The sequence below is a fragment of the Gymnoscopelus braueri genome (genome assembly GCF_963280865.1).
Source record: "Gymnoscopelus braueri genome assembly, chromosome: 3".
Lineage (NCBI taxonomy): Eukaryota > Metazoa > Chordata > Actinopteri > Myctophiformes > Myctophidae > Gymnoscopelus > Gymnoscopelus braueri.
Window position 1 is genome coordinate 22078473 of NC_137612.1, and position 26971 is coordinate 22105443.

At 43.2% G+C, this 26971-nt stretch overlaps 1 protein-coding gene across 1 annotated transcript; it reads right to left on the reverse strand.

Annotated features, from left to right (window-relative positions):
- Nucleotides 1–1896: 1896 nt before the first annotated feature.
- On the reverse strand, nucleotides 1897–25435 carry wnt4 (wingless-type MMTV integration site family, member 4). Its single transcript, XM_080424022.1, is given in 12 exon segments — nucleotides 1897–2678; nucleotides 3830–3865; nucleotides 3867–3893; nucleotides 3895–3933; nucleotides 3937–3974; nucleotides 4417–4519; nucleotides 4521–4549; nucleotides 4881–4976; nucleotides 4979–5033; nucleotides 5436–5459; nucleotides 5461–5518; nucleotides 24738–25435. Coding segments are annotated over 12 exon segments (1053 nt in total). The 5' UTR covers nucleotides 24815–25435; the 3' UTR covers nucleotides 1897–2207.
- Between the last annotated feature and the right edge of the window lie 1536 nt (nucleotides 25436–26971).

Below are 26971 nucleotides of genomic sequence, written 5' to 3' on the forward strand. Positions count from 1 at the left end.
ATTGCATAGTCAAGATACAGTCTATATATGCGTAAGTGTGTGTGTGTATCTTATATTAAAATTGAGCCATCGTATCCGAACCGCTAGTATATAATACAGTATATATGTTTTCTGTCTACCTGTTAGAGTTATATCTCTGTTATATTTCAACATGATGTACCCCTCCCCCCCCACACACCCCCACACACACCGACACACACACACAACACACCTCTGCCATAGCGTACCCCCCAAAGAAACAGGACTGAAAGGAGTGATTTTTGACACAGCATATATTCCATATTAACATACATTCATAGGCAGTATAGTGTCGTTCAGTGTATAAGTCTTTACAGATCTATGTCTCTATAATGATAGCATGTTATTATAGGAAAGCTGGGCGTTGTAGTGCTGGTACATAGGTTAGTCATCATACACAGTTCAGTTCCTAGGCCCTGACAGTGGCACGGGGCAGTATGTAGAATATCGTCGCTGTCTGGTGGAAACCATGTATGTCCAAAACCATTCCTTTTTAATAGTTATGTTAAACATTTTAAAATTGAGAAAATAGCTGATCTACAAAGCTCACAACGTGGAGCATTGCGACGTGTTATATCTGATATTTTCACTACTTTTGTGCGACACTCTTGAATGATGAAGTAGGGCACTATTTTACGGGAAATAAAAACATAAAACTTTGAAACATGGATATACAAGGTTTCTGCCTGACAGCAAGGGTATAATATGTGTGTGTCTGTCAGTGTGTTTGTATGCATCTGTATGCATGTCTGTCTGTGTGTGTGTGTGTGTGTGTGTGTGTGCACTCTGCACCTGGACTACTGGAACTTGGTGAAATGAATGTATGGACCAATGTTTGTTGCTATATGGGTGAGGGCTCTATGTGCGCTTGGAGAGAAAAGTGCTTCAGTCATCATGCATGGTGTCCATGCTCTGGCAACCCTCTGGCAAACTCCCTTTATGTGTGTGTGTGTGTGTGTGTGTGTGTGTGTGTGTGTGTGTGTGTGTGTGTGTGTGTGTGTGTGTGTGTGTGTGTGTGTGTGTGTGTGTGTGTGTGTGTGTGTGTGTGTGTGTGTGTGTGTGTGTGTGTGTGTGTGTGTGTGTGTACTATACTGTGCGTACTATACTGTATGTGTGTGTGATGCCTGACAGTGTGCCTCACACCTGTCCCCCACCTGTCAGTGCCTTAAGGGCCAGGAGGAAGGGAAGAGGACCCTGGTGACAGTGGCCCTCAGCACAGTCTGTCACCATGACACTGATAACCAAAGAGATACAGTAAGCAGATATACAAAGGAAGAGAGATGAATGCATATGGCAACCTGTGAACACATTGCCATATGCGTGTGTGCGTGTGTGTGTGCGTGCGTGCGTGTGCGTGTGTGTGTGTATGTGCGTGCGTGTGTGTGTGTGTGTGTGTGTGTAGTTAGAGGAGCAGCATCAAGACAATGCAAGGTGGGTCAAAATGGCCACTTTGACGTTGACAGCAACTGAACCTCAGCACAACATATAGTCATGTACACTTGGACCGCAAATTGAATTGTGTGAATACAAATAAAAATAAGTCTTTGTCTTTTCTTGCGTTCCTTTCGTTGTTTGAGCGTCGCCTGGAACCCACAACAGGCTTGGCTCCTCCCTTTGACATCCAACGTTTCTCCAGACGAGTCCCCAAAGCAGCAGCAACGACAGAGGGCAGACTGCCCTCCTCTACCCCCACCCAGCCCACCCCAACCCACCCCCAAAACCCACCTCCCCTCCTGTCATCCATCTGTCCATCAACCGATGCATCCATCAGTCCAAACCCCACCACTTTTCTGAGACCTCCCCGCCCCACCTTCCTACCCCACTCTCGACAACATCAAATAAGTTAAAGCATTACAAAAATAAGAAAAGCATCAACAACAACGAACATCTAAAGTGTGAGAGTGAGGGACGGAAGAACGAGAGAGAAAGAGATGCTCTCTCTTTGAGATATATTTACATATTCGCCTGTAGGTTATTGTTTTTTTTTGGTTGTTTTTTTGTAGGAAATCCCATGCATAACGTATCAATATCCTTTATGATGGTATAACATGAATAGCACGGCCTAGGACCTCTGTCTTGGTGCCAGTCTGTCAGTCTGTCCACTGCCTCTGACCAGTAGCTCGGCGTGGGGGGGTGGGGGTTTTCGTGTGTGCGTAACATGGGTGTGAATGTGCCCCCCCCACCACCCGTCACCGGCAGGTATGCATCTCTACCATTTTGCGGCACTGTTTGCACTTGACGTAGCAGCACCAGTGGAACTTGCAGCTGCACCTGTCCACCACCTCCACCTCCTCCGTCTGGAAGCCGCGGCCGCAGCACATCAGCTCGCAGCCGTCGATGGCCTTGGAGGTGCGGTTGCACTGGCGCCCCGCCGTGCCCAGCATGCCCGGCGTGCGCGGGTCAAAGTCACAGAAGTCCGGGCTGGGGTCCAGGTAGACCAGGTCCTCGTCCGTGTGCGGCTTGAACTGCGAGTTGCGCGGCACCAGCACCTTGGTGGTGCCCACCTTGCGCTGCTCCACCTCGGTGGCCCCGTCGAACTTCTCCTTGATGACGTTGCCCACCTTGCGGAACGGCGGCATGGCCTTCCAGCACGTCTTCACCTCGCAGGAGCCCGACACGCCGTGGCACTTGCACTCCACGCGCATGTGCGACAGGATGGCCTTAAGGTGGAAGAACCCAGGAGACATTGGGTTAGGTAATGGCAGCAGTACATTTATGGGTTTCCTGGACATTAGTTTACTGAATAACAGGATTAATAAATAATACATATAATTTGTATAGAACAATTCAAATGCAATTCAAAGTGCTTCACATGAAACCTGAAAACACTACATACAAATGAATAAGGAAAGAAAAAAACTTTTTCAAAAGTCACACACAGTGTATTGTATAACTAAATATTCAAAGTATGCTTTAAGTGTGATGTAAGTATTTCTTTGTAAAGAAGTTAATATTCCAATAGCGATCATAACTATTTTCTGTTGACTAAAGAGCTGGAGAAATGGTGAGACCCCTTAGTCCATGAGCCAGAGCCCCAAAATTGAGCAATGATAATCGAAAGAGTGGGCAAAACCATACCTGTATTAAATAGTTTATAGGGTCAATATAAGTAAATAAATATATGATAACCTTTCCACAGGAGCAGCTTTTTCATATTTATCACACATTTTGTTATTTTCCCCATACGTACATGACAGATGAACAAATGACAAAATTAAACTTCCCCAGTTGATTACTTACACGAAGACAATGATTTATCGTATTACGTATCGTATTTTCTGAAATTGTATATTTAAAAATGCAAATTAGGCATTTAGTCCATGAGCCAGAGCCCCAAAATTGAGCCAGATATTGAATAAGTATGTTCACTCTGGCTTTGTCCAATGTTCCAATGTTGATTCTGGAAAGTTCAAAATTCTGGCATTTTCCTAATGCCTAATTTGGCATATTTAAATATACAATTTCAGAAAACTTGTAATACGATAAATCATTGTCTTCATGTAAGTAATCAACTGGGGAAGTTCATTATGATAACTATTTTTGTAATTTTTTAATTTTTTCACCTGTCATACCCTTGTCACGTATGGGGAAAATATGAAAATGTGTGATAAATATGAAAAAGCTGCTCCTGTGGAAAGGTTATCATATTATTTATTTACTTATATTGACCCTATAAACAATTAATATAGGTATGGTTTTGCCCACTCTTTCGATAATGAAATCTTGTCTGGCTCATGTACACCTCGTTACAGAACAAACACACTACAGAAGAAGGGATTTTTAAATGATAGGGCCAGTAGCTCTTAGTTACCTTCCGGCCAGCCTCGTTGTTATGGAGGTTCATCAGGGGCTCGACTGGAGGATTGGCCCTTACTTCCTCTCCCTCACGTCCACAAAGGACTGGGAGAAAGCTACTCAATAAGCAATGTTATCACTGCAGCCTGACCACTGGAAGCCTACAGGGACAGAAAAGGAGAGAGAGAGAGAGAGAGAGAGAGAGAGAGAAGAGAGAGAGAGATAGAGAAGAGAGAGAGTGAGAGAGAGAGAGAGGAGAGAGAGAGAGAGAGAGGAGAAGAGAGAGAGAGAGAGAGGAGAGAGAGGAGAGAGAGGAGAGAGAGAGAGAGAGAGAGAGAAGACCGAGAGATGAGAGAGAGAGAGAGATGTTGCATTATGCCGATATTGTATTGAGAGACAGACAGAAAAACTCAGTGGGGAGACAATAAAGCAGAGGCAAAGTTTGACGTCTCTTCCCGGAATCAATCCTGGATCAGAAGGATGTGTGTGGTTAAGCAAACAAGGATCGAAACCACTAATGCAATTGATGGGTTCACTGATATTGTGTTTAAATATAATGTTCTGGAATAGTGAGCTATATCGTAGTGGAGTTGAGTGAGTTACCCTCTGGACTGACTCCATGGACGTTACGGTCACAGCCACATTTCTCCAGCTCTCCACTGCTGCAGGCCCTGGTGACTGCAAATGCCACGCTAGCGGCTGAGATGGGCATACACGAAGGCGGCCTCACGGGTGCCTGTCACAAAACACAAACAAGCATATGAACTCGTGGCTAATTCACAGCTGAGCACCAACACCTTCTGAATCCCCAAAATACTGTTTGCATCACAACTACAAAGACAATATAGTGATCGTGGCTGAAGGAGAGGCTGGAACGGACACCATTGAAGTGCCAGTGAGTTATAATGATTATAATGGTTGTAATAGTTCGAGAGACAGGGCCAAAAGTCCACAAGCTCAATCCCTGAAGCCTTCATAGTTCTTTGGAGCAACATATCAAACCCCTGATCTCTAGTTTGGATATGAGCATTAGCTCAACACGTGATACGTTTAATATATTATCTTACCCTGGGTGACCACCTTGCCAAAAACGGGCATCGTCTCGAGGGTGGAGCAGTTCCACCGCCTGTTTCGGAACTGGTACTGACATTCATCTATGGCAGCTGGGCCCCGCGACGCACAGCATCCATTACCTCAACACTGCGCTTACAGATCTGCACCTGCATGGGAGCACAGAGAAACAGCTTCAGTGTGATGATACTGGACATATACCTCTCCCTCCCTCCGTCTCAAGACAGACACATCTTAAAAAAGGACAAAACTCATTCTTTGTCACCGATTCACTGTTGACGTGTTGCTCAAGCACATTGCGTAAATGAAAAAGGTACTGTAGGTTTAAACAACGTAGAGAACTGTTACGTCTGGTTATGTCTTCCATTCACGCAATGGAGCACACATTGTGTGATGAGAGAAGGTGAGTGGAAATGGTGAAACAAGTGTCAGGCGTCAGTTTATAGCTTCATGTCACTGGCTCCCATTGAACTTTACTTGTAGTCTGTAGCTTTGACGCCCACTAGTGTGAACGCATAAGTTAACGTGCTGAGGAGGGAGAGTGTTTGTACCTGTCTCTGAATGAGACCTCGCAAGTCTCTCACATGTCTCCTCATCACTGATGCTTCCCACGGAGGACAGCTTGGCCAGGTACCTGACACAGAAACACCAGCACAGCAGCATAATGTATCGTTAATAAGCAGTCCTACATAAAGATAACCTTATTAACCCATTAATAACGTTCCCCTCCAGATTATTTTCAGTTATTTCTCTGTGATGATGAGATAGTGAAGGGAAAAAGGGATGCGAATTGAGTCATATTCAAATTCATGACAGAAACAAGAAGGTATTTTTCTATACTGTATACATGTATAGCTGATTCACCATGAATGGCCTATAGAGACTTTAGGCTTCAGAGGGTAAAGGCTAAGTTGATGGCTAAAACAATGGTTAAACGTTTGTTACCGGTAAGAATAAGGTTTCTAACACAGTGAATGGGTCCCCGAGTACTGGCTCTTGCGAGAGCTTGATTTTGGTGAGTCAAAGCGTTTTCATAACAACAAAACACCATTTTGTTCCTAGCGGAGCTCGCCAGAGGGGCGAGGCTATAGGTTCCCATGACGTTGTTGTGAGAATGTATTGTCTAACTCTCTGCTTGTGAGCACGCTGAGAGGAGGAAAAAGTGGCTTATCACTCAGACCACCTTTAGGGCAGACAGGTCAGGGAGATATATAAGCACACATACGCACACAATCAGAGATGGGAGAAAATGACATCCGTCTAGTTGCCCTGACACTGACACTGACACACACACACACACACACACACACACACAACACACACACACACACACACACACACACACACACACAACACACACACACACACAACACACACACACACACACACACACACACCTCCTTCAGTCTCGTATCTGCGGTGTGAACCTCACCTTACAGAAATAGGCTGTCTCATAAGCCAACTATACAGCGCTCCCACAGAGGAAGTGGGGGCTTGATTACCGCACTACTAGCTAGAAACTGAGTGATTTGAGAAGACTCTTGGAGGAGTTCATGAAACTAAGGGACACCTGTTATTCCCACCTGGTGCCTAACTGAGCCTTTGATCGATTCACAAATGAATACCAAATTACATTTAGCACTAGTTCTTTCCACATGTGTGACGTCCCCCACACACAAGCGTGTGCACACACGAGCATGCGCACGCACGCACACACGCACGCACACACACACACACACACACACACAGACGCACACACACACACACAACACACACACACACACACACACACACACCTCCTTCACACACCCTCTCATCTCCTCTTCAATGGCCCCTGATAATTGCTGCCTCTTCCTTTCTCCCTTCCTCCCTCTCTCTAAGTATGTCATTCCCTCTCACTTTCTCACTCTGGCTCTCCTTCACCTTTCCTCTCATCCAGACAGTGTCACCATTTACCACTCAGCGCTATGATAACCTGGGTCCCCACCACTCAACCCACATCACAGCCACATTTCAACCTCACATCCTCTCGTCAACCTCAGGGATGACCTCACTCAGTCACTCAGTCACTCAGTCACTCACTGACTGACTGACTGACTGACTGACTGACTGACTGACTGACTGACTGACTGACTCACTCACTCACTCACTCACTCACTCACTCACCTCACTCACTCACTCACTCAGGGGCTGAATAATATCCAACTCTCCAAATGATAAATATCTTAACTAGTCGATAATCAACTAGACCAGCTCAGTGGCCTTGTGGTTAAAGTGTCCGCTCTGAGATTGGGGGGTTGGGCTTTTATGCCCCGGTCGGGTCATACCAAAGACTGTTAAAATGGGACCCATGCCTCCCTGCTTGGCATTCAGTATCAAGGGTTGGATTTGGGGTAAATCCCAGTGACGTACAAGAGTCACGTCCAAGGGGTGTACTTGTACATCATGGCTGGGGGACGTACTTGTACATCAAGCCGCCTCACTGTACAGAAACAGGAGATAGGCTCCTGTCCTATGGGCCACGTGTTCCCAAGGCAATTTCCTTTTAGTCAATACTCCCAAGTCAAGTCCTCATCTACCGATTGGTCATGATGTTATCCCGACAACCAATTAACAACCAATGCCCTGACAAACAATTGGTCAAAGGAAGGCAGAACAACGTTTACCCCAGTCAGGAATCTGCTATGAGGACAAACCTGGAGTCAAGTTAGGACTTTTATACCCAGCTAAGCTTCAAGTGACGCACAACGGAACCAAGGAGGCTTTTACTGATCCAGAGGAAGCCTGTATCCCTCTTCGGACCAGGAGAGAATTTACTGTTTTCCCACACAAACACAATACTAAACTACAGTATATTATGTGCAATCGAGAGACGAGGTAATGAATCAATAAGATGGACATCAGTGTGCCCAATCTTATAGACATCACACATTCTCACGCCCTTGAGCACATGGGAGTGTGCACATTCAGACAAATGCACACATAGACACAAGCACACAGTATGCACATGCTCACACACACACATACTCATCCTTGCAGGGATGTCAATAATGATCCTAGTTAAAGGTAGAGTAAGTGATATTTTTTGGTTAAAACAAAAAGTATTTTGTTAAAAGGTTAAAGCACTATATTCTGATAGTAATCATTGCTATAGAGTGTTTGTTCAGTAACAGGAGTCTCCCCGTCTCTCCAGCTCTTTAATAAACAGAAAATACATTTTCCGGTAGGTGTCAAAATCTCAGCCAATCAGGAGAAAGTACCCATTTTTAAGCTTCATTCTTTTAGTGTTCCAGTTCCAATTTTGTCTGCTCATTTCTTAGTGTCATCACTTCCAATTTCACTTGTTTAATCTATATCCTGATTGAGTTCTCTATCCTATTGGATAAAATTAGAAATGAAACGAAAATACATTTTCTGTTTTATAAAGAGCTGGAGAGACAAGGAGACTCCTGTTACTGAACAAACACTCTATAGCAATGAGTACTATCAGAATATAGAGCTATTTAACACTTATTTTAACAAAAGAAAATCACTTACCCTACCTTTAAAATGGGTAATAGGAGATTAAAAAATTCTGTTCCGTTTCTCTTCCGTGATTGGAGTATTGTAGTTGGGCACACTTTAATTTGAATTCTGATACTGTCAGTATAATTATATCTTGTTTTAATCCCCCCCTACTAGAATGCTTTCAGATTCTGGATTTAGATTTTATATTGATTTTAGTTTGAGAAGTGGGTAATGACAGGTATGTTACCTCTATTGAATAAAGAAAGGCTTTGGATTTGTGTTTAGTTACCGGGGGTTATGCATCCAAGTTGGGATTAATTATATCTTGTGCGAAATGTTATGTGATGTGAATGAATAAGACGCTGGTTTTGTTGCAAACTACAAAAACTGTAAAGCTACCCTGGGGATTAGGCAGTTAGAAATTAAGGAATTAGCTAAGATTAGAGGGTTATTTGTGTTAACATTCGTTTTGTTATTTGTCTGTTGTAAGATGATTTATTCAGGTTTGAATGTAGTTACTAGGATAAAGTGGGTGCGAGGACAGGTTATGTGATGTTGCTTTATTGCATCTTATTTGTATTTTTTGTAATCATTAAGATTGTGTGGAAAAAAGCAAGAGCACATCTTAAAACAGTGTTACATGTATCGTACAGTATGTTTGAACTGCTGAATAAAAGATATTTGAAAGAAAAATGCATGAGAGTGGACAGAGTGGCTTTGTCATTGCATATGCCATAGTCAGGGGATATTAGCAGAAAGATTTCCAATCTTGGAATAAATTCCTTACCAAAAAAAATCTTCACCAATGTGTTTGTAAAGGTGTCTAGTAACACATCTCACAAAGACTGAAATTCAGTTTCCCTAGGAGAATTTTTGACAGCTGCTGAAAGTTGGGGTACCCACCATTTCCCTGCATTTCCATGCAGGGCAAAAATAAATAAATTTTTAATTCTGTTTTAAGTAGCATGTGAGGGGTCAAACTAGGGTGTTTTTATGATTCTGAATCCATTGCAAGCATTTGTTTTGCACCAACACCACTCCTTGGGCTAAAAACAGCCCAATCTCAATGGGCTTTTTACACAAAAAGTATACCTGGACAAGGATGGCTATGGCCGTTTTTAGCCCAAGGAGTGGTTTTGGTGCAAAACAAATGCTTGCAATGGATTCAGAATCATAAAAACACCCTAGTTTGACCCCTCACATGCTACTTAAAACAGAATTAAATTTTGATTTTTTTTTTGCCCTGCATGGAAATGGTGGGTACCCCAACTTTCAGCAGCTGTCAACAATTCTCCTAGGGAAACTGAATTTCAGTCTTTGTGAGATGTGTTACTAGACACCTTTACAAACACATTGGTGAAGATTTTTTTTGGTAAGGAATTTATTCCAAGATTGGAAATCTTTCTGCTAATATCCCCTGACTACCAATGCTCATGTGCAAACTTTCAAATCGATTGGTTAACCGACTGAGACGAAAAATGGATGTGGACATAATGGCTGATAGAGTTTTCTCCATTTTATAGTAGGATGGAAAAAAAAACAAAGGGAAAATGCATCACCAAAATCTACTTTGCCCCTATCTCTCAATTGCTTTTCCTTCATATTTTTTTTATATTTTCTTGACTTATTGATAATGAAGACATAACATGAAAATTTGGAGGTAAATGGTTGAACTGTGTAAATAAGGAAGTCTAGAGAACACCAATATCGAGATGTATTGAATATCAACTTTGGTCCATAAATATTGTGATGACAATTTTCAAGCTCTTAACAGTAACACATCAACATCTCCCACCTTGAAAGGCCACTTTTTGGCCCCTAGAATCAAACTGGGACCCAAAGACGTTGTGAGAGGTTCTGACTGCATTATATGTGGACAAAAGACAACTTTGAGGAATGTCGTGGTATACTGTCGCTGTTGGGCAGAACGCTTGTATTTCCATAATTTTAATCTTTTTCATATGAAAGTGTTGTGCAAAAAATGCTGATCTACAGGCTCACAATGCATCACTGACTGCCATGATACTGACCATGATACTGACATGATACTGACATGATACTGGCCATGATACTGACATGATACTGACATGATGATACTGGCCATGATACTGACATGATACTGACATGATACTGGCCATGATACTGACATTACACTGACCATCAGACCATGATACTGACATGATACATTACTGACCATGATACTGACATGATACTGACCATGATACTGGCCATGATACTGGCCATGATACTGACATGATACTGACCATTATACTGACATTACACTGACCATGATACTGACATGATACTGACATGATATTGGCCGTGATACTGACATGATACTGACATGATACTGACCATGATACTGACATGATACTGACCATGATACTGACCATGATACTGGCCACGATACTGACATGATACTGGCCATGATACTGACATGATACTGACCATGATACTGACATGATACTAGCCATGATACTGACCATGATACTGACATGATACTGGCCATGATACTGACCATGATTCTGACATAATACTGACATGGTGCTGACTGACCATGATACTGACATGATACTGACATGATGCTGACCATTATGCTGACATGATACTGACATGATACTGACATGACACTGACCATGATATTGACCATGATATTGACCATAATACTGACCATAATACTGACATGATACTGACATGATACTGACCATTATGCTGACATGATACTGACATGATACTGACATGACACTGACCATGATATTGACCATGATATTGACCATAATACTGACCATTATGCTGACATGATACTGACATGATACTGACATGACACTGACCATGATACTGACATGATACTGACATGATACTGACCATGATACTGACCATGATACTGACATGATACTGACATGATACTGGCCATGATACTGACATGATACTGACCATGATACTGACATGATACTGGCCATGATACTGACCATGATATTGACCATAATACTGACCATTATGCTGACATGATACTGACATGATACTGACATGACACTGACCATGATACTGACCCTGATACTGTACTGACATGATACTGACCATAATACTGACATGATACTGATCATGATACTGACATGATATTGACCATTATACATCGTGATGCGTTGTGAGATTACTTTTAGGTTATTTTCGCTATTTTTGAATTTAATTAAAGAAAATATTTATAATGACATACCCCCCAAAATAAGGATGCCAGGTTGAAAGTGGTTAAGTCCGTCTCTGTCTGTTTCTGTACTGTGAGGTGGCTTGATGTACAAGTACATCCCCAGCCATGATGTACAAGTGCACCCCTTGGACATGACTCTTGTATGTCGCAAGGACTCCCTATCCAACCCTTGATGCTGAATGCCAAGCAGGGAGGCATGGGTTCCGTTTTTATAGTCTTTGGTATGACCCGACCGGGGCATAAAAACCCAACCTCCCAATCTCAGGGCGGACAATGTAACCACAAGGCCACTGAGCTGGTCTAGTCGTTTATCGACTAGTTAAGATATTTATTATTTGGAGAGTTGGATATCATTCAGCCCTAGATATTGTGAGTGAGTGAGTGAGTGAGGTCATCCCTGAGGTTGACGAGAGGATGTGAGGTTGAAATGTGGCTGTGATGTGGGTTGAGTGATGGGGACCCAGACTGTGGGTTTTATAAATATTTAACCAATGAAGTATTCACAAGAGCTTGTGACTACGGTAAATAATAGCTACCGGTACATTGGTTCCATTGGAACACGTTCTTTTTTCCATTTCCTGAAATGAAACGGTTTTGGACATACGTACAATGTTTCTGCCTGACAGCGATGATATACATTGGGTCCTGACTTCGCGGTTAGCTCAATATAGCGGTCCTGGTGTGAAACCAAGTTAGAAACCGCTGTCATTTGGAACCCTGTATGGCTGCTGTTATTCTCCACAAATCCTAATCTTTGTGCCCCTGCCCGTATGAATGTGAGGTACGGAGTAAGTACGACGATTTCGGTTGAGTTCAGTGCGATCACAGAGTAAGCATGGGTTTACATCTAAGCCATGTGCACTGTTTGATCCCACCCCCACCCCTCTGTTGTGATCCGTAGCCTTGGGCAGGCTGCTGTGTTTGGGTCCACTCAGCCAGCTGGGAGAGTGTCAGAGACTGATAAAGAAAGGCCATGAGAACAGACCTCAGCAATAACACTGCAAACACACCACTGCTAGATAGAAACCTACCCCCACCAGCCCTTCCAGACCACTGATACCACACACACACGCACGCACGCACGCACGCACGCACGCACGCACGCACGCACGCACGCACGCACGCACGCACGCACGCACGCACGCACGCACACACACACAACACACACACACACACACACACACACACCACACAAGTAGCTGGACGGCATCCCGTTGGCCTGACATTCACCCTGGAAACATTTAATAAACATCGGATAAGCTGTTTTTCAGGTGATTTTGTTGTGTGTGTGTGCACGTGGGAAAGGTTCAGAGTGTGTGCGTGTTTTTCGTTTATCTGTTCATCCTGGAGTAATTCGCTGGGCTTCCCAGACCAAGGTTTGCAAAACATCAGCACAGGAGAGATGGTAGAATTAACCACGCAAGGACTCTGCCTCTCCTCTCCTCTCCTCTCCTCTCCTCTCCTCTCCTCTCCTCTCCTCTCCTCTCCTCTCCTCTCTCTGTCTCTGGACAGCAGCAGGCCTGTAATGGTTGCGTGCTTACATTTCAGAGGCCTAAGCCCAGTGGAGCCAGCGGTGTTGTGAGGTCTGCAATGTGTAATGCAACACAAACACACAGCGGCCCACGAACGCACCACAACTCCAGGTGGATTCCTCCTGCCCTGAGCACATCCTCTGCCTTTTGAGGGGCCCTGAGAAAAAAATCCCTTTACTCAGGGGGTCTACCCCCAGTGGTGGAAAGTAGCTAAATACCTTTACTCAAGTACTATACTAAAGTACAGTTTTGATGTACTTTTACTTTACTTGAATATTTCCTCTTTTTTTTATATACTGTACCTTCTTACTTAAATATTGTACTTTTTTACTCCACTATGATTATTCGACAGCTTCAGTTACTAATTACTTTGACCATTTTGATTAATAAAAAACATTACATTACATAACCACTTAAGCCCTATTTTATACTTTGTCTATTCCAAAATAACTGATCTACAAGCTCATAATGTGTCACTATGAGATGCGTTGTGAGCTTGTAGATCAGCTTGTTTTTTTTTGTTTTTTTACTTTGATACTATAAGTATACTGTATTTTGATATCAATACTAAAATGATGAATTCTGGACTTTTACTTGTAACAGAGTATTTTTATATTGTGGTACTGATACTTTTACGTAAGTAAAAACAAATCAAAGTTCTTCTTCCACCACCCTCCCTTCTTTTATGCCGGGATGGGGCTGTTTTGAGGTAGGCGGTGTCCTGTGCACATGTTCTGCTCCCATCCAACTCTCTGTATACCTTCCAGAGAAACAGGGCACCGTGGTGAAGACAAGCCATAGACGGCTGGTGTTTGAACAGTGTAGGAGTGTAGAATTGACGCGGTGGCAACGTGCCTCAGCAGAATCTACAGTGAAAACATTGTCGCCCAAAATAAAGCTTCTCACGCAAGAGTGACCCCCTTTTTTTTTACCCCTCCGAGCAGAAAGTCAACTTCACATAAACGCTGGTGTGGACTGTAGCGCCCTACTGCTTCTCCATCATCTCTAATGTGTATTTATATGAAAATATCCTGTCGTTTACCTTTCCAGCTCTGAGTACACAGGAGAGGTACACAGTGAGAGGTAAATATAGCGTGGATGGGAAACGCCAAGAAGAGTACAGTGAGAAAGATTCTAAGAAACATCTTGGCTTCCTTGATGGAGTAAACCCATCCGTGGCCCTGGTGACATTATGTGCACGCACATGCAGACGCACAATTAGGGGACACACAGATACACACTCATACACATATAAACGTGCATACTAATCTGCATATAAAATAAAGACTGCACAGACACATACATAAACACACTGTATATACTGTACAAACACACACACATGCAAAAAACGTGCGCGCACACACACACACACACACACACACACACACACACACACACACACACACACACACACACACTCTCACGCGCACGCACGCACGCACGCACGCACGCACGCACGCACGCACGCACGCACGCACGCACGCACACACACACACACACACACACACACACACACACACACACACACACACACACACACACACACACACACACACACACACACATCCCCTCTTTAAAACCAACATCTACAGTGGACCCACTGACCAAGTGCTCAATACTTGTTGCATTTGTCATGTTGTTGGTCACGCCAGGTGTGTGTGTGTGACCTGAGCTCACCTCTACCCTGTCCCCCTCTCACTCTGCATTGAACACATTGGTTGTGCCTAGGAGTGGCCTGTAGAGGGCACTCTACTCTCATTTCCCCCTCAGGCCATACACACATCACCCCATACACATGCACCCCAGGGTAGGCCTGTCACAATTATTACTAATCGCCTATAATTGCAATTATTTGAGATAATTATTATGCATAATCGCAACAATTATTTTGCATAATTGTCATAATCGTTTCCATGATGAAAATGTGTAATATATTTTCAAACATTTTCAAAAATAATGGAAATAGCTATTTCCACTATCAATGTTCTTTTTTAAAGTATAAAGTTATTAAATATGTCAGTCATTTCTTTGTTTATTTTGGTTATTAGTCATATCTGCCCTGTGCAACTTCAAAGCCCATAAAAGCCAAACAGAAATGTCATTTTTTTGTTGTTGTTATAATATGTTCCAGGCCTCTCACTGTAGAGAGGACTAACTCTTGTTATGTTCTTATATTGAGATCAGAAGATGAATGATTCATTCTCAAAATAAACCAAGCAATTATTTCCATGTCAGGAAGACTTTGTCATGGCTTGATTGTGTCAAAAGTAGTTTGATATAGATTTCATTTGGCAGCTTCTTTGGCAGATGATGGACATGGCAAATGTCTATTTACTACTAATAAGGAATATTCTACGTGTGATAATCTGTGATCAAAGTAAAACTCCATCTGGTCGTTCACTGGCTTCCCATAGCTGTCTAAACTCACACAAGCATGACCATAATTATATTTTGTAATTTTATCTTGTTGTGCTGAGGAAACAACGTAATGTAATGTATGAAATGATGAGTTAATTTATTCTCAACACAACAAAGGATAAATTGTCCTCTCCGCAATGCCATACTGTGTCTACCATATCAGTTTATCTTGCCATTCCTCTCTTTGTCCACGGTTGGAATGGAGCTGGTCATAATCATAATCTCCAGGTGCATTCGCACAGCAATGGTAACAAAGATTCCTGTGAATCTGCAAAGACAGAGAATGTTTCCAATTTTAGACTTGTATGCAGCCATACAGATTTTTAGAGGACAGTTTTAAACGTATGAACATCATGCTATATTGACAGTGTTCACAAAACAATGACAATGCAGTCACATATACACACATTCTGAGGGGTCCTAATCGTCATTTTGTGAAACAGAAATACGGTACACACAGTCAAATTCATGCTAATTTAACTCTGATGGACCCCCAGATTTTACAGTGTAGTGTAGGCACCTCACACATCTGGATCCATGACCACATCACGGGGAGTCAAATGCTGGAAATTGTGCAACAGGACAGAACCTTGTGCAATTCTGACACTGTTGCTGATGCTGAATTCAATTTGTGGCAAAGAGGACGAACAGGAGAACAGAGACTGAGGCATGAACCTGTAATACCCCATGGAATCCAGTACGGCCAGGGTTTGATTTGTAAAAAAAACAACAACAACAACCAAAAACAGAGGGGTACATTTTAAAAATTTGAATTCATTTTTGAATTCTTTCTGCGTACAACAAATAGTGTTTTTTTAATAAGAATAATGGCCACGGTTAATGTGGTTAACATATATATTTTCATTAAAGTGTTAAATTGTGACATTATCAAACGTAAATATGAAACATAGCAGACAGTCTGCATTCCTTAGAAGGAAATGCATGACGTAATTCAGTCCGACCAGAAGCAGGGAGAAAACATATCCCCGCTAGCCATAAAAATGTATAGCAAAAGTAGAGGCATGGATCACCCCCCCCAATCAAACCCTGAATATGACCACAGAACGACCACAACACATCAGAGAAACATGGGATTAAACCTGATGATGTTGTCAGTACGTTAGTTGTATCATAAGATGATACCAAACTCTTCCAAATTCTCGGCTGACATTTAATTGCAGTGGTACTCTTAACTTTTTCATGCCAAGGACCCCTATCTATATCTTGTGCCAGGGACCCAACGCATTGTGAGCTTGTAGATCGGCTATGTTCAAATAGCCGATGTATAAGGTTAAAGTGATTTTGATGCAATATGAACTCACTTTGCTGGGGACCCCCTGGATCCCCCTCAAGGACCTCTGGGGGTCCCCGGACCCCACTTTTGAGACCCTCCGTGTAAGGTAAAAGATCATAGTGGGTTAGCAGAGGGATAAAATTAAGAATTGATGAAAAGAATGTAAAGAGCGGAAAGGTGCAGAGAAATGAATGTGCAGCTGCTGACCCAAACTCACTGGCGAACTGAACCTGTTGACCCTACTGTAAGCCTCTGACTCCGTTTATGGGTGCTGAAGCCCTCAGACTCCAAACCAACACAACCCACAGAGTTGTGTTACTTATAATGTGAGCTATCGTACCAGCCTGAAAGCTGGACTTAACATGACGACTTGACGACTTAACATCCAAGTATTTGGGAAAAAGTCAAATTTCTGGTCTTTTCAACTCAGTTCTCCGCACTGACTCACGGTATATGAATACAGTCAATACACAGATGCATTTCTCAGTATCACTCATTACTTTGCTTTTATTTGGTCATAATAATTCTCCTGTAAAAGTATTGCTGTTTTCATAGTGGATGTTGGATTTGAGAAAAACAAACAAACATTGCATTCCCTGAGGTTAAAATGTGAAAAGAAATGCAGAGAGGGAAGAATTCCCATTTGCTGAACCAGTAGGCCAACACATGTATGAACAGATGAACTGGCATCCATAATGCACATCTTTTAACCACTTGAACCATATGTACTTCGTTGACTGGGGTTCCCCAGGGTTGAGGGGTCTATGCTTTCTTTTCCCTCTACACCAAATCTCTTGCTGAAAATTGCTGATGGACATGGTTGTCAGCTTGTAGATCTTTTGTTTTTGCCGAATTTTCACCCCAGTATAGCGACGCTAGGTTTCACGTGGTTAATCTTGCCTTCCGGACGAACTAACGTAATAGGATGAAGAACGCCAATACCTGATAATGGATGACATAAAAAAAAAAGAAAACTCTGCTGACATTGTTGGCAGTGTGACCCTGGGGCGGGGGGCATTGTGTAAGGGACTAGGTGGATCTAATAGAGAGCCATAATGCTTTAAATAGCCTCACTCTCATGTATTCAATTACACACATACAAAGTAAAAGGTAGCGGGGAGGCAGGGAGGGAGGTGGTGGGGGACAGAGTGATGCCTAATTCATGCTCCATCACACGATGGCGTGGCGTGCCGAAAATAGTCAACATACGAGCTCACAACACGCCGGCACCATTGTGGACTTGGTGTGTTTGTGAGCTTGTAGGTCTGCTATTTTGGGTGCACGATGCTGCCGTACCACAAAGTATATGACTTGGGCCTGAAAGGGAAAAAAGGAGCACTTGATGGAAAGAATGAAAGATAAAGAGACGAAAGGATGTGAGGGTTAGAATCTGGAATGATTTTGGAAATTGACAAGCGGCTGTAAGAGAGAAAGGGGAAGTGATGGAGAGGTGAAAATGAAAGGAATCCAATGAATGTGTCCCTGCTTGGAGAGAGGATGACAGACGATGGAGAATAATTATCACAATTATTGTGCAGTCAGAGGTTTTCGCTACTCTGGGAGTGTGTGTGTGTGTGTGTGTGTGTGTGTGTGTGTGTGTGTGTGTGTGTGTGTGTGTGTGTGTGTGTGTGTGTGTGTGTGTGTGTGTGTGTGTGTGTGTGTTTGTGTATGCACGCGCGCACACACACACGCACGTGCATGTATATGTATGTGCACGTGCGTGTGTGAGTGCATGTGAGAGAAAGAGGGTTGTGGTGTTGGCAGAGTGTGTTATTTTTAGGGGGAAATGAGCTCTAGTGGAGCCAGCAGCATATAAATATACCCAGACACACGCGTGGGCACACACACACACACACACACACACACACACACACACACACACACACACACACACACACACACACACACACACACACACACACACACACACACACACACACACACGCGCACACACAGACACACACACACACACACACGCACACATTTGGGAAAAGAGGCAATAAAAGCTGTGAAATTAACCTCCTGCCTGGTGTTAGAGTCGTGGCCCCAGAGCAGTATAGAAACTGTGTGGAGTGTGTGTGTGCATGCACACATGTGATGCATGTGGCAGCATGTTTGGTTGGTCCAACACGCTGTGTACTTCAAACTCCATCAAAATCTGTCCTCAGTCCACAACAGTAAAATCCTCAGTGTTGAATTAACCCAGAGAGTGTAAAGATTTACCCAAATTTTTATCAGGGTAAGTCCTAAGTCACAAGTGGGCCCTGGAATTTTTTTCAGCAATGTCCTGCTTTACGCTTAAAGTTACACAATACTGTGTGGACCCATTTTTACAATCCTTAAATCAGTTACGTAAATCCACACAATATTTTACTGTGATTTTCTGTCTTGTTCTCTATCTTTCTTCTGTCTCTCTCTCATTGACTCCATCCATCCCAGTTGACTCTCCATCCACCTGAACTGTCCTGATTGATAGACCTGTCCCTGTGATAAACCTGTCCCTGTGATAAACCTGTCCCCGTGATAAACCTGTCCCCATGATAAACCTGTCCCCATGATAAACCTGTCCCCATGATAAACCTGTCCCCGTGATAAACCTGTCCCTGTGATAAACCTGTCTCCGTGGCTGACACTTTGAGGCTGGCGCTAAACCCCATACGTTGTTGAGCGGAGTCCCTCAGGGCTCTATACAAGTGTATTTGTAAAATCTTTGTGGAAAAAAAATTGCTACAATGCGCGCAGTTGAATATGGCTCGTTTTCATCAAAAAAGAAGACATACGAGCTAGATGTGTTTTTCAAATCTCATAACATAGGAGTGGATGGAGTGACTTTTTTTGGGATGACATCATTTCTTGTTCTAGCCTTCTCTCGCAGTCAAGGGATCATTCATAGGTTTGCGCAGAGCGCCCTCTAGCGTAATTTCTAAAAACATGATTTGTTTTTTAATTGACAGAGATCTCCGTCAATGGCAGTCAAGTGTTGGATTTGAAATGACGAGATCTCCGTCAATGGCAGGGATTAAGTGGATATACACTAGTGGACTGGAAATAACCAGTGGTGGAAGAAGTACTCACACTACTTAAGTAGAAATACAACAATTGTAGAAATAAAGTAAAAGGCCTGTATTCAAAATTTTGCTTGGGAAAAAGAAAAAGTACTCATTATAAATGGCCCATATCACAATTTTCTTCCAAATTTGTCAAAGAGTTTTGAAAATTGCTGATTCTAGATCTGCTATTTTCAAATAGCTGAAGTATACAACATAGGGCTCAAGTGGTTAATGTATGTTTTGTAATAATAATCTAAATCTAAAAAGACATGTAGTGGAGTATCAATAAATGGAAACACTCAAGTAAAGTAAAAGTACCTTGAAATTGTACTTAAGTAACAGTACCTGAGTAAATGCACTTAGTTACCACTGGAAATAACATGACACCACAAGGATTTATTCTGTGCGTTGGTGTGTAGGTGTGTTGCCCATAAGCGTGCACATGTGTGTGAGGCGCCAGAGTGCAGCGCCACGCCAAGGTCTCGGCTGTCTCTGGTTACCCATCAGCTGCTATCTCTTTAGCACCTCGGCGCTATTAGCCATGGCGTCTTGCTCTGAAGTCACTAGCAATAAGAGTGTCAATGAAATGCCCCAAATGGAATTGTTTGTTTGTATTTATGTCGGAGCACGCACGCACGCACGCACGCACGCACACACACACACACACACACACACACACACACACACACACACACACACACACACACACACACACACACACACACACACACACACACACACACACACACATGCAGAAAGAGATATATGTATTATGGTGAGCTTTTAATGCTATCCATAAGTGCAATAGGCTACGCCGCACACTAGAGAATTACACCGACATGTGTTAAGCGATTAACAGAGTTGATGGAACATTGGGGTGATGGACTGGATGGTGGTTTTAGGTCTATAGATATGTGTATTGTAAAAGGTTTACAATACAGCTATACTGTAGCTACGCAGGTTGGAAATGATAAGTTCCCTGGCTGGCCTGAACCAGAAGTAAACAATCTGACCGGTTTGTTTATGGAAGTTATAATGTTGTGTAAAGTTATTCATTAATTCAGTAATAGTAATATTTAGAATATGTATTTTGTATGTTATAATTCATATTATTCTTAAAGACAAAACTTGGTCAAAGTATAGTTCTATGGGCCAGACAATGTACAGAACTGTGGCAGGTGTGTCTTGCTGGAGGCCAGAGATTTACTTAGGGAAAGTAGCTTGTCAGTGGCTGCTTGTTCTTTGAAAACAGCATGAATGGTTCAAAATAACAGTTACTCAACTCTCAACATCTCAAAGGCGATGAGCCATCATATGTAAATAAATGGGCATATCTAGCCTACTTTCCCCAGCACTTTACTCTAAATAAACAAATCAACTGCCACAAAGCTGCAAACAGGTCCTCTGCACTGCTATGTCTTCTGTCTGACTTTTTCTTTGAAGGATGCCAGATCTAATCCCCTTTGCTTTACACCAGAGGAGCTCAAATGAACAGTTAGGCTACTGAATAAAGCATGATTTATAGCCTTGTTGCATGCGCGCTGAAAGTTACAAATAGTAGCCGATACAAGCAAGTGCATAGCTCGGCGTTTGGGGTTGCATCATGAGATGTAAGCTTGTATATCTGCTATTTTCGGTCACATTATTTTCGCACATCTGTTTTAACTTTAAGTGAGATTGCTTCACGAGGATTAATATTCTACCAGCTGCGTGTTTGTATTTTGTAATAGAGTCTAGACCCATTACTGACAGAGTCTCCCTCGCTTCATATATGCCCATTGCACTCCATGCGCGCACGCACCAGCCTGTTGTGGTGGAGCCGCTTGTGGGAAATGGAGCTATACGCATACACAATCACATGCAGGTGCACCATGCAGCAACTGGTCGGTGCACTGCGGGGAGAGGAGGAGGAGAGGAGGAGGAGGAGGAGGAGGAGAGGAGGTGGACGGGCGGTGGACGGGTGTGAGGAAGGTGCTGACATGAGGGACACAGTAGGCTAAAACACACAGCCTTACGTTTAGTAGAGGTGTAACGATATAGTAACCGCATCGAAAAATCGTTTTGAATTTTCAACGATCCGGATCTACTATATTGATATGCAAACAGCAACATATTGTATCGTTTGACTTTGTATCGTATCGAATCGTTTTGCAATGCAAATAATCGTATGGAATCGTTCTGCAATGCAAATAATAAATTTTATTGATACTAAGTACTTGTGTGTTGTATTAGCAACTTTAAGAAGAAAAAAGAGAATGAGGGGTTTAATTACCTTTCCATTCCATATCACTACACTTGGTTTATCGATAAATGTGTGTAATCTCTGTGTTCATGTCAAGGTGCGGGTTTGTCCATATGTGTTCAAATACAATGTCCATATATTTTCCAGAGAATCACTGTGTTTACTTATTTATATCCATAATAATTCATTTTTTCCCTTAAAAACCTGCACTATCCACACAGATTTTCACTAAATAGTTACTGTATCGATTTTAAATCATTGAATCGTATCGTATCGCCATGAATGAACCAACATCGTCAACCATGTATCGTGATGCATATCGTATCGCTGTTAAAATGTATCGTTACATCCCTAACGTTTAGACAACGTAGAATGTTTTTTATCTACATTTTATGGCAGATTATACATTTTACTCACTAGTAATTAACTATTTTATATTTACCTTGTTGGTTTGATAATTTAAAAAGTATATAGAATATATCTATTAGTCATATCATTTATTCAAGGAAGATCTAGAGGCGGTGCGGCACACTAGCGCCCTCTATTGATGGGCCACCACTGGTGTAAATTTTCCTCTTGTGCTTCAACTAGCCTACTATAATGATGATGATGATTAGGCCTATAATTATAATTATTATTAGGCTATTATATATCAGTAGCCTAGTAGTCTGTTAATACTATTATTGGCAATGCATCCTCATATCATCACCAGTAACAACAGACCAACAATAGGCCTACCTGACTGAGTTGTGTCTTCTGTAAATATGATATGATTATGATCGTTTGTTTATAATAAGGCTAAGAGTGCACACTCACACGCATACGCCACACAGAGCAAAACATAATAAGTAGGCTAAAACCTGCACACCAGGGTCTCTGAATGTTCTCGCCAAACTTGAAATACTGCGTGCCATCATAAGTCTTCCACTATTATGTTTGCCATATAGGCTATGTCAACATGTTTCAGTATACGGCATGCAAACCGGTATAAGTTTTATTGCAAAAAAGCATGCTCTTCTAAATTTCTATCCCTCCCTCAAATGTAGGCTACCTGCTGCCGTTGGAGAAGCGGGGGGCTAACAGGAGCCACATGTTGGGTGTTGAGAATGAGAACTCCTGTAGACATTTATCCCAACCAAATAATCCCATTCAACAGACTAGCAGCTATAGGCAACATGCCCGCACACGTTATAATGTCACCACGCCTTCTCTCTCCTCACAGAAACACCTCTTAGCCGTGCATGACACAGAGTTCACACTGATATTATTATTTGGGCAAGCTTTAATTTGTCACATTCTGACGAATATCATATGACAACAAGTCCTTCAACTGTAATAGGCCACCTGGAGTGCACGGGCAAAGCCTGATGTCGCAAGATGGAAAGTCATAGCCTATAGGCTAATAGGCAACCTGCTTGCATAATCGTCTACTGCACCTGCATTTGCAGTTTATCTGAAAGGCTGTATATGGGTATATGGGGGGGGGGGCAATTGTCAATTTAGATCAGTAGTTCTCAAAGTGTATCTCAGGGCTCCTTGGGGTGTTTCAAATGGACCCTTACAGGTCTGCAGCTAGAGTGCTAGAACCATTTAGATTTGGTTCCATTACTCTCTGGGTAATGGGGGTCCTTGAAATTTAAAAGTTTGAGAACCACTTAGCTTAAAGTGTTCTATAGAAGTGAATGGCAGCAGAATAACTAGGAATGTACAAACCCATACCTCCTCCAACAGTCCCAACAGGCACGCACATGCGACCGACCCGACCGGCCCCTGAAAAGAGGTGGCTTTGCAAGTATCTGGCCTTCTATTCTGGGCATGATGTGTTGCCCTGAACACAACTCTGAACTGCTAATAGGTTTCCTCCACTTAATTGTTCTTTCAGGGAAAACTCAACTGAACTGTCCAACATCTCCTTTAATAGCATATATGATTCTTGACCTGGTGAGACATGCAATTAAGCTATCTGAACAAGAATGACAATAAATAAACACACAAATAAATAAATAAATGAACAAACAAACAAATAAACAAACAAATGAAGAAATATAGTGTGTCTATTGGTAGTCTAGGTTGTTGCCTTTCAGCCTATACCTCAGCACAGAGTGGTTCAGGGCAATCTGTGTGGGATAATGGGTGTTTGTAGGCGGATGATTGATTGATTGATTGATTGAATACTTTATTAGCAGTTTGCAAAACAAAGCACAAGAAAGTACAGTTCAATACAAGGTCTGCTAATTTTAAACCCAAGAAAGCCTCTATGGCTTGTTTCCATTGGGGTCCTTTGTACTCAATTCATCGAAAAAATAAGTTGTTACTTACAAATACACATTATACAACTTGGTCATGCAGTCTAGCAGTAACACTGGGGTCTGGGGATGAGCATAAGTGGTGTGGTTAACCATGCGACCTGTTGCCGTCTAGAGAGAGAGAGAGAGAGATGTTGAGGGATTTAGAGAGAGGATGAGGTCGGACAGACGGACACTGACTGGAGGAAGGTCGTGTCTGACTGAAGACAACAACAACACGTGGATGGATCTATCTCTATGGATGTAGGCGGTGGAGGAGAGAGAGAGAGGAGAGGGGTTTAGTGAAAAGTGGGACTTACAACCAGTTACTGGCGTTGGCCGAGAAGAGCGCCAGGCAGAGCATCAGGAGGCACCGTAACACATATTCCGCGGTCATGTCGAGTGCCGTGCCGGGGAAGGAGAGGAGCGACAGCCCGGTGAGAGTTGACACAAATAATCCTGGGGGTCGGCGATCTCTCGCAGTGGCCCGGAAACGACGGAGGAAGGGGTCCAGAGGAGCGGGGCGGCTTTTAATCCATCGTCACACATCCACCAAGCGAACATCCACCGGACCGGAGAGGAGAGGAGAGGAGAGGAGAGGTGGGCAGAGAGAAACGTCTCGGTCGTCCCCCACCAGCCTCTCCACGCTGACGACAGGGAAGAGGGGGGATATAGGTGGGATGCTGTTAAATAGGATCAAAACGGTGAGCCACGGTGGCAAACTCGGTTTAAACCGAATCGGGAACCTTCTTCCTCTTCTGGTGTGCTTCGTTTTCGCGTAACAGTACCGGGCGCACTTGGAGTGGCAATGACATGCATGAACTCTGATGTTTATGGTTCTTCTTCTCCCTCAGGTGACGGACGGTCTCTGACGGGCTATCTGCTACGGGACTGCCGCCCGGGTCCATTCAAAGCGGTGCTGATCATTTGGGGGTCCGCGCCACGTCCACTGTAACACTGTATACACACATTCGCGTAAATACGCACGGGGTCTCCTCGCGCATCCACACGTTGTCTCTGTGCGTTAGACTCCTGTCTGTATGACAGAGGACAGAGTGTGTGCGTTGACTGCTTGTTGAGGGGCGGCGCGACGCTATTGAGAGGTACGGGAGTGAGATGGGATGGGAGTGAGTTTTTTTGGGGATGAAGGCGGGTTCAGTGCGTTGGGAAGGTAGTCAGTCAGTGTGTGTGTGTGTGTGTGTGTGTGTGTGTGTGTGTGTGTGTGTGTGTGTGTGTGTGTGTGTGTGTTTTAGAGGTCTCCCGGGAGGATGCAATAGCACGGCCATTCACTAATGCCCACTGCCACACACCCCCCCCCCCACCAACACACACACACACACACACACACACACACACACACACACACACACACACACACACACACACACACACACACACACACACACACACACACACACACACACTATGTCTCTCTCTCTCTCTCTCTCTCTCTCTCTCTCTCTCTCTCTCTCTCTCTCTCTCTCTCTCTCTCTCTCTCTCTCTGCACACACTTCTTGGCAGCACCTCACGCTCCCCTGTCACACTCAACCAAATATTCTGCGGTCAACAGGCTATTTAAAGCTTGGCTGAAAATGTCCGCATTTTAGGGCAGAGCTAATCCTAATAATATGACAAAATGTCAGCGACAGCCTGCTGATTGATGAACATGTTATAGAGGTGTAATGGGATGAGGCAGGCAACATTGGCAATGGGCGTGATGTAATACCATGGAGAACAATATGATATATTAGGTGGTCTAATGTCTCCTGATCAGGCCAGTAGAAGTGTTTTTCATCGTGGTGGTAAATGCCAATCTCGCTCATTTGTCCATTATCTGACCGACCGTGGCAATAAGAGCTGTATCAATTTACGGACATCCTAGCTTATAGTTCACAACACAAGTATCAGAGTACCAGCTTATAAATCTCACCTCTCTTTCTCTCTCTCTCTCTCTCTCTCTCTTCCCCCTTTCTCTCATCTCCCATTTTCTCTTTCTGTGTGTATGAGAGAGAAAGATAATGTAGAGTCAGAAAGTCTTGTGTGCGTGTGTGTGCAACTGTGTGTGTGTATCATTCAGAGTATGTGTGTGTGCATCAGAGTACCAGCTTTTAAGTCATCTCTCTCTCTCTCTCTCTCTCTCTCTCTCTCTCTCTCATCTCCCTTTTGCTTTCTCTCTTTCTGTGTGTATGAGAGAAAGATAATGTTGAGTAAGAAAGTGTGAGTGTGTGTGTGTGTGTGTGTGTGTGTGTGTGTGTGTGTGTGTGTGTGTGTGTGTGTGTGTGTGTGTGAGAGAGAGTGTGTGTGTGTGTGTGTGTGTGTGTGTGTGTGTGTGTGTGTGTGTGTGTGTGTGTGTGTGTGTGTGCGCGCGTGCTCACGTGCACGTTGTCTAATCTTATTTCACTTATTGGGTTTTAGGGAGCTAAGAATACACTCCACAGAGGCGAGACACTGCAGCCGCGCCACCAGCTGTGTGCAATGTGGCTCCTGGCAGCCAGACACACACACACACACACACACACACACACACACACACACACACACACACACACACACA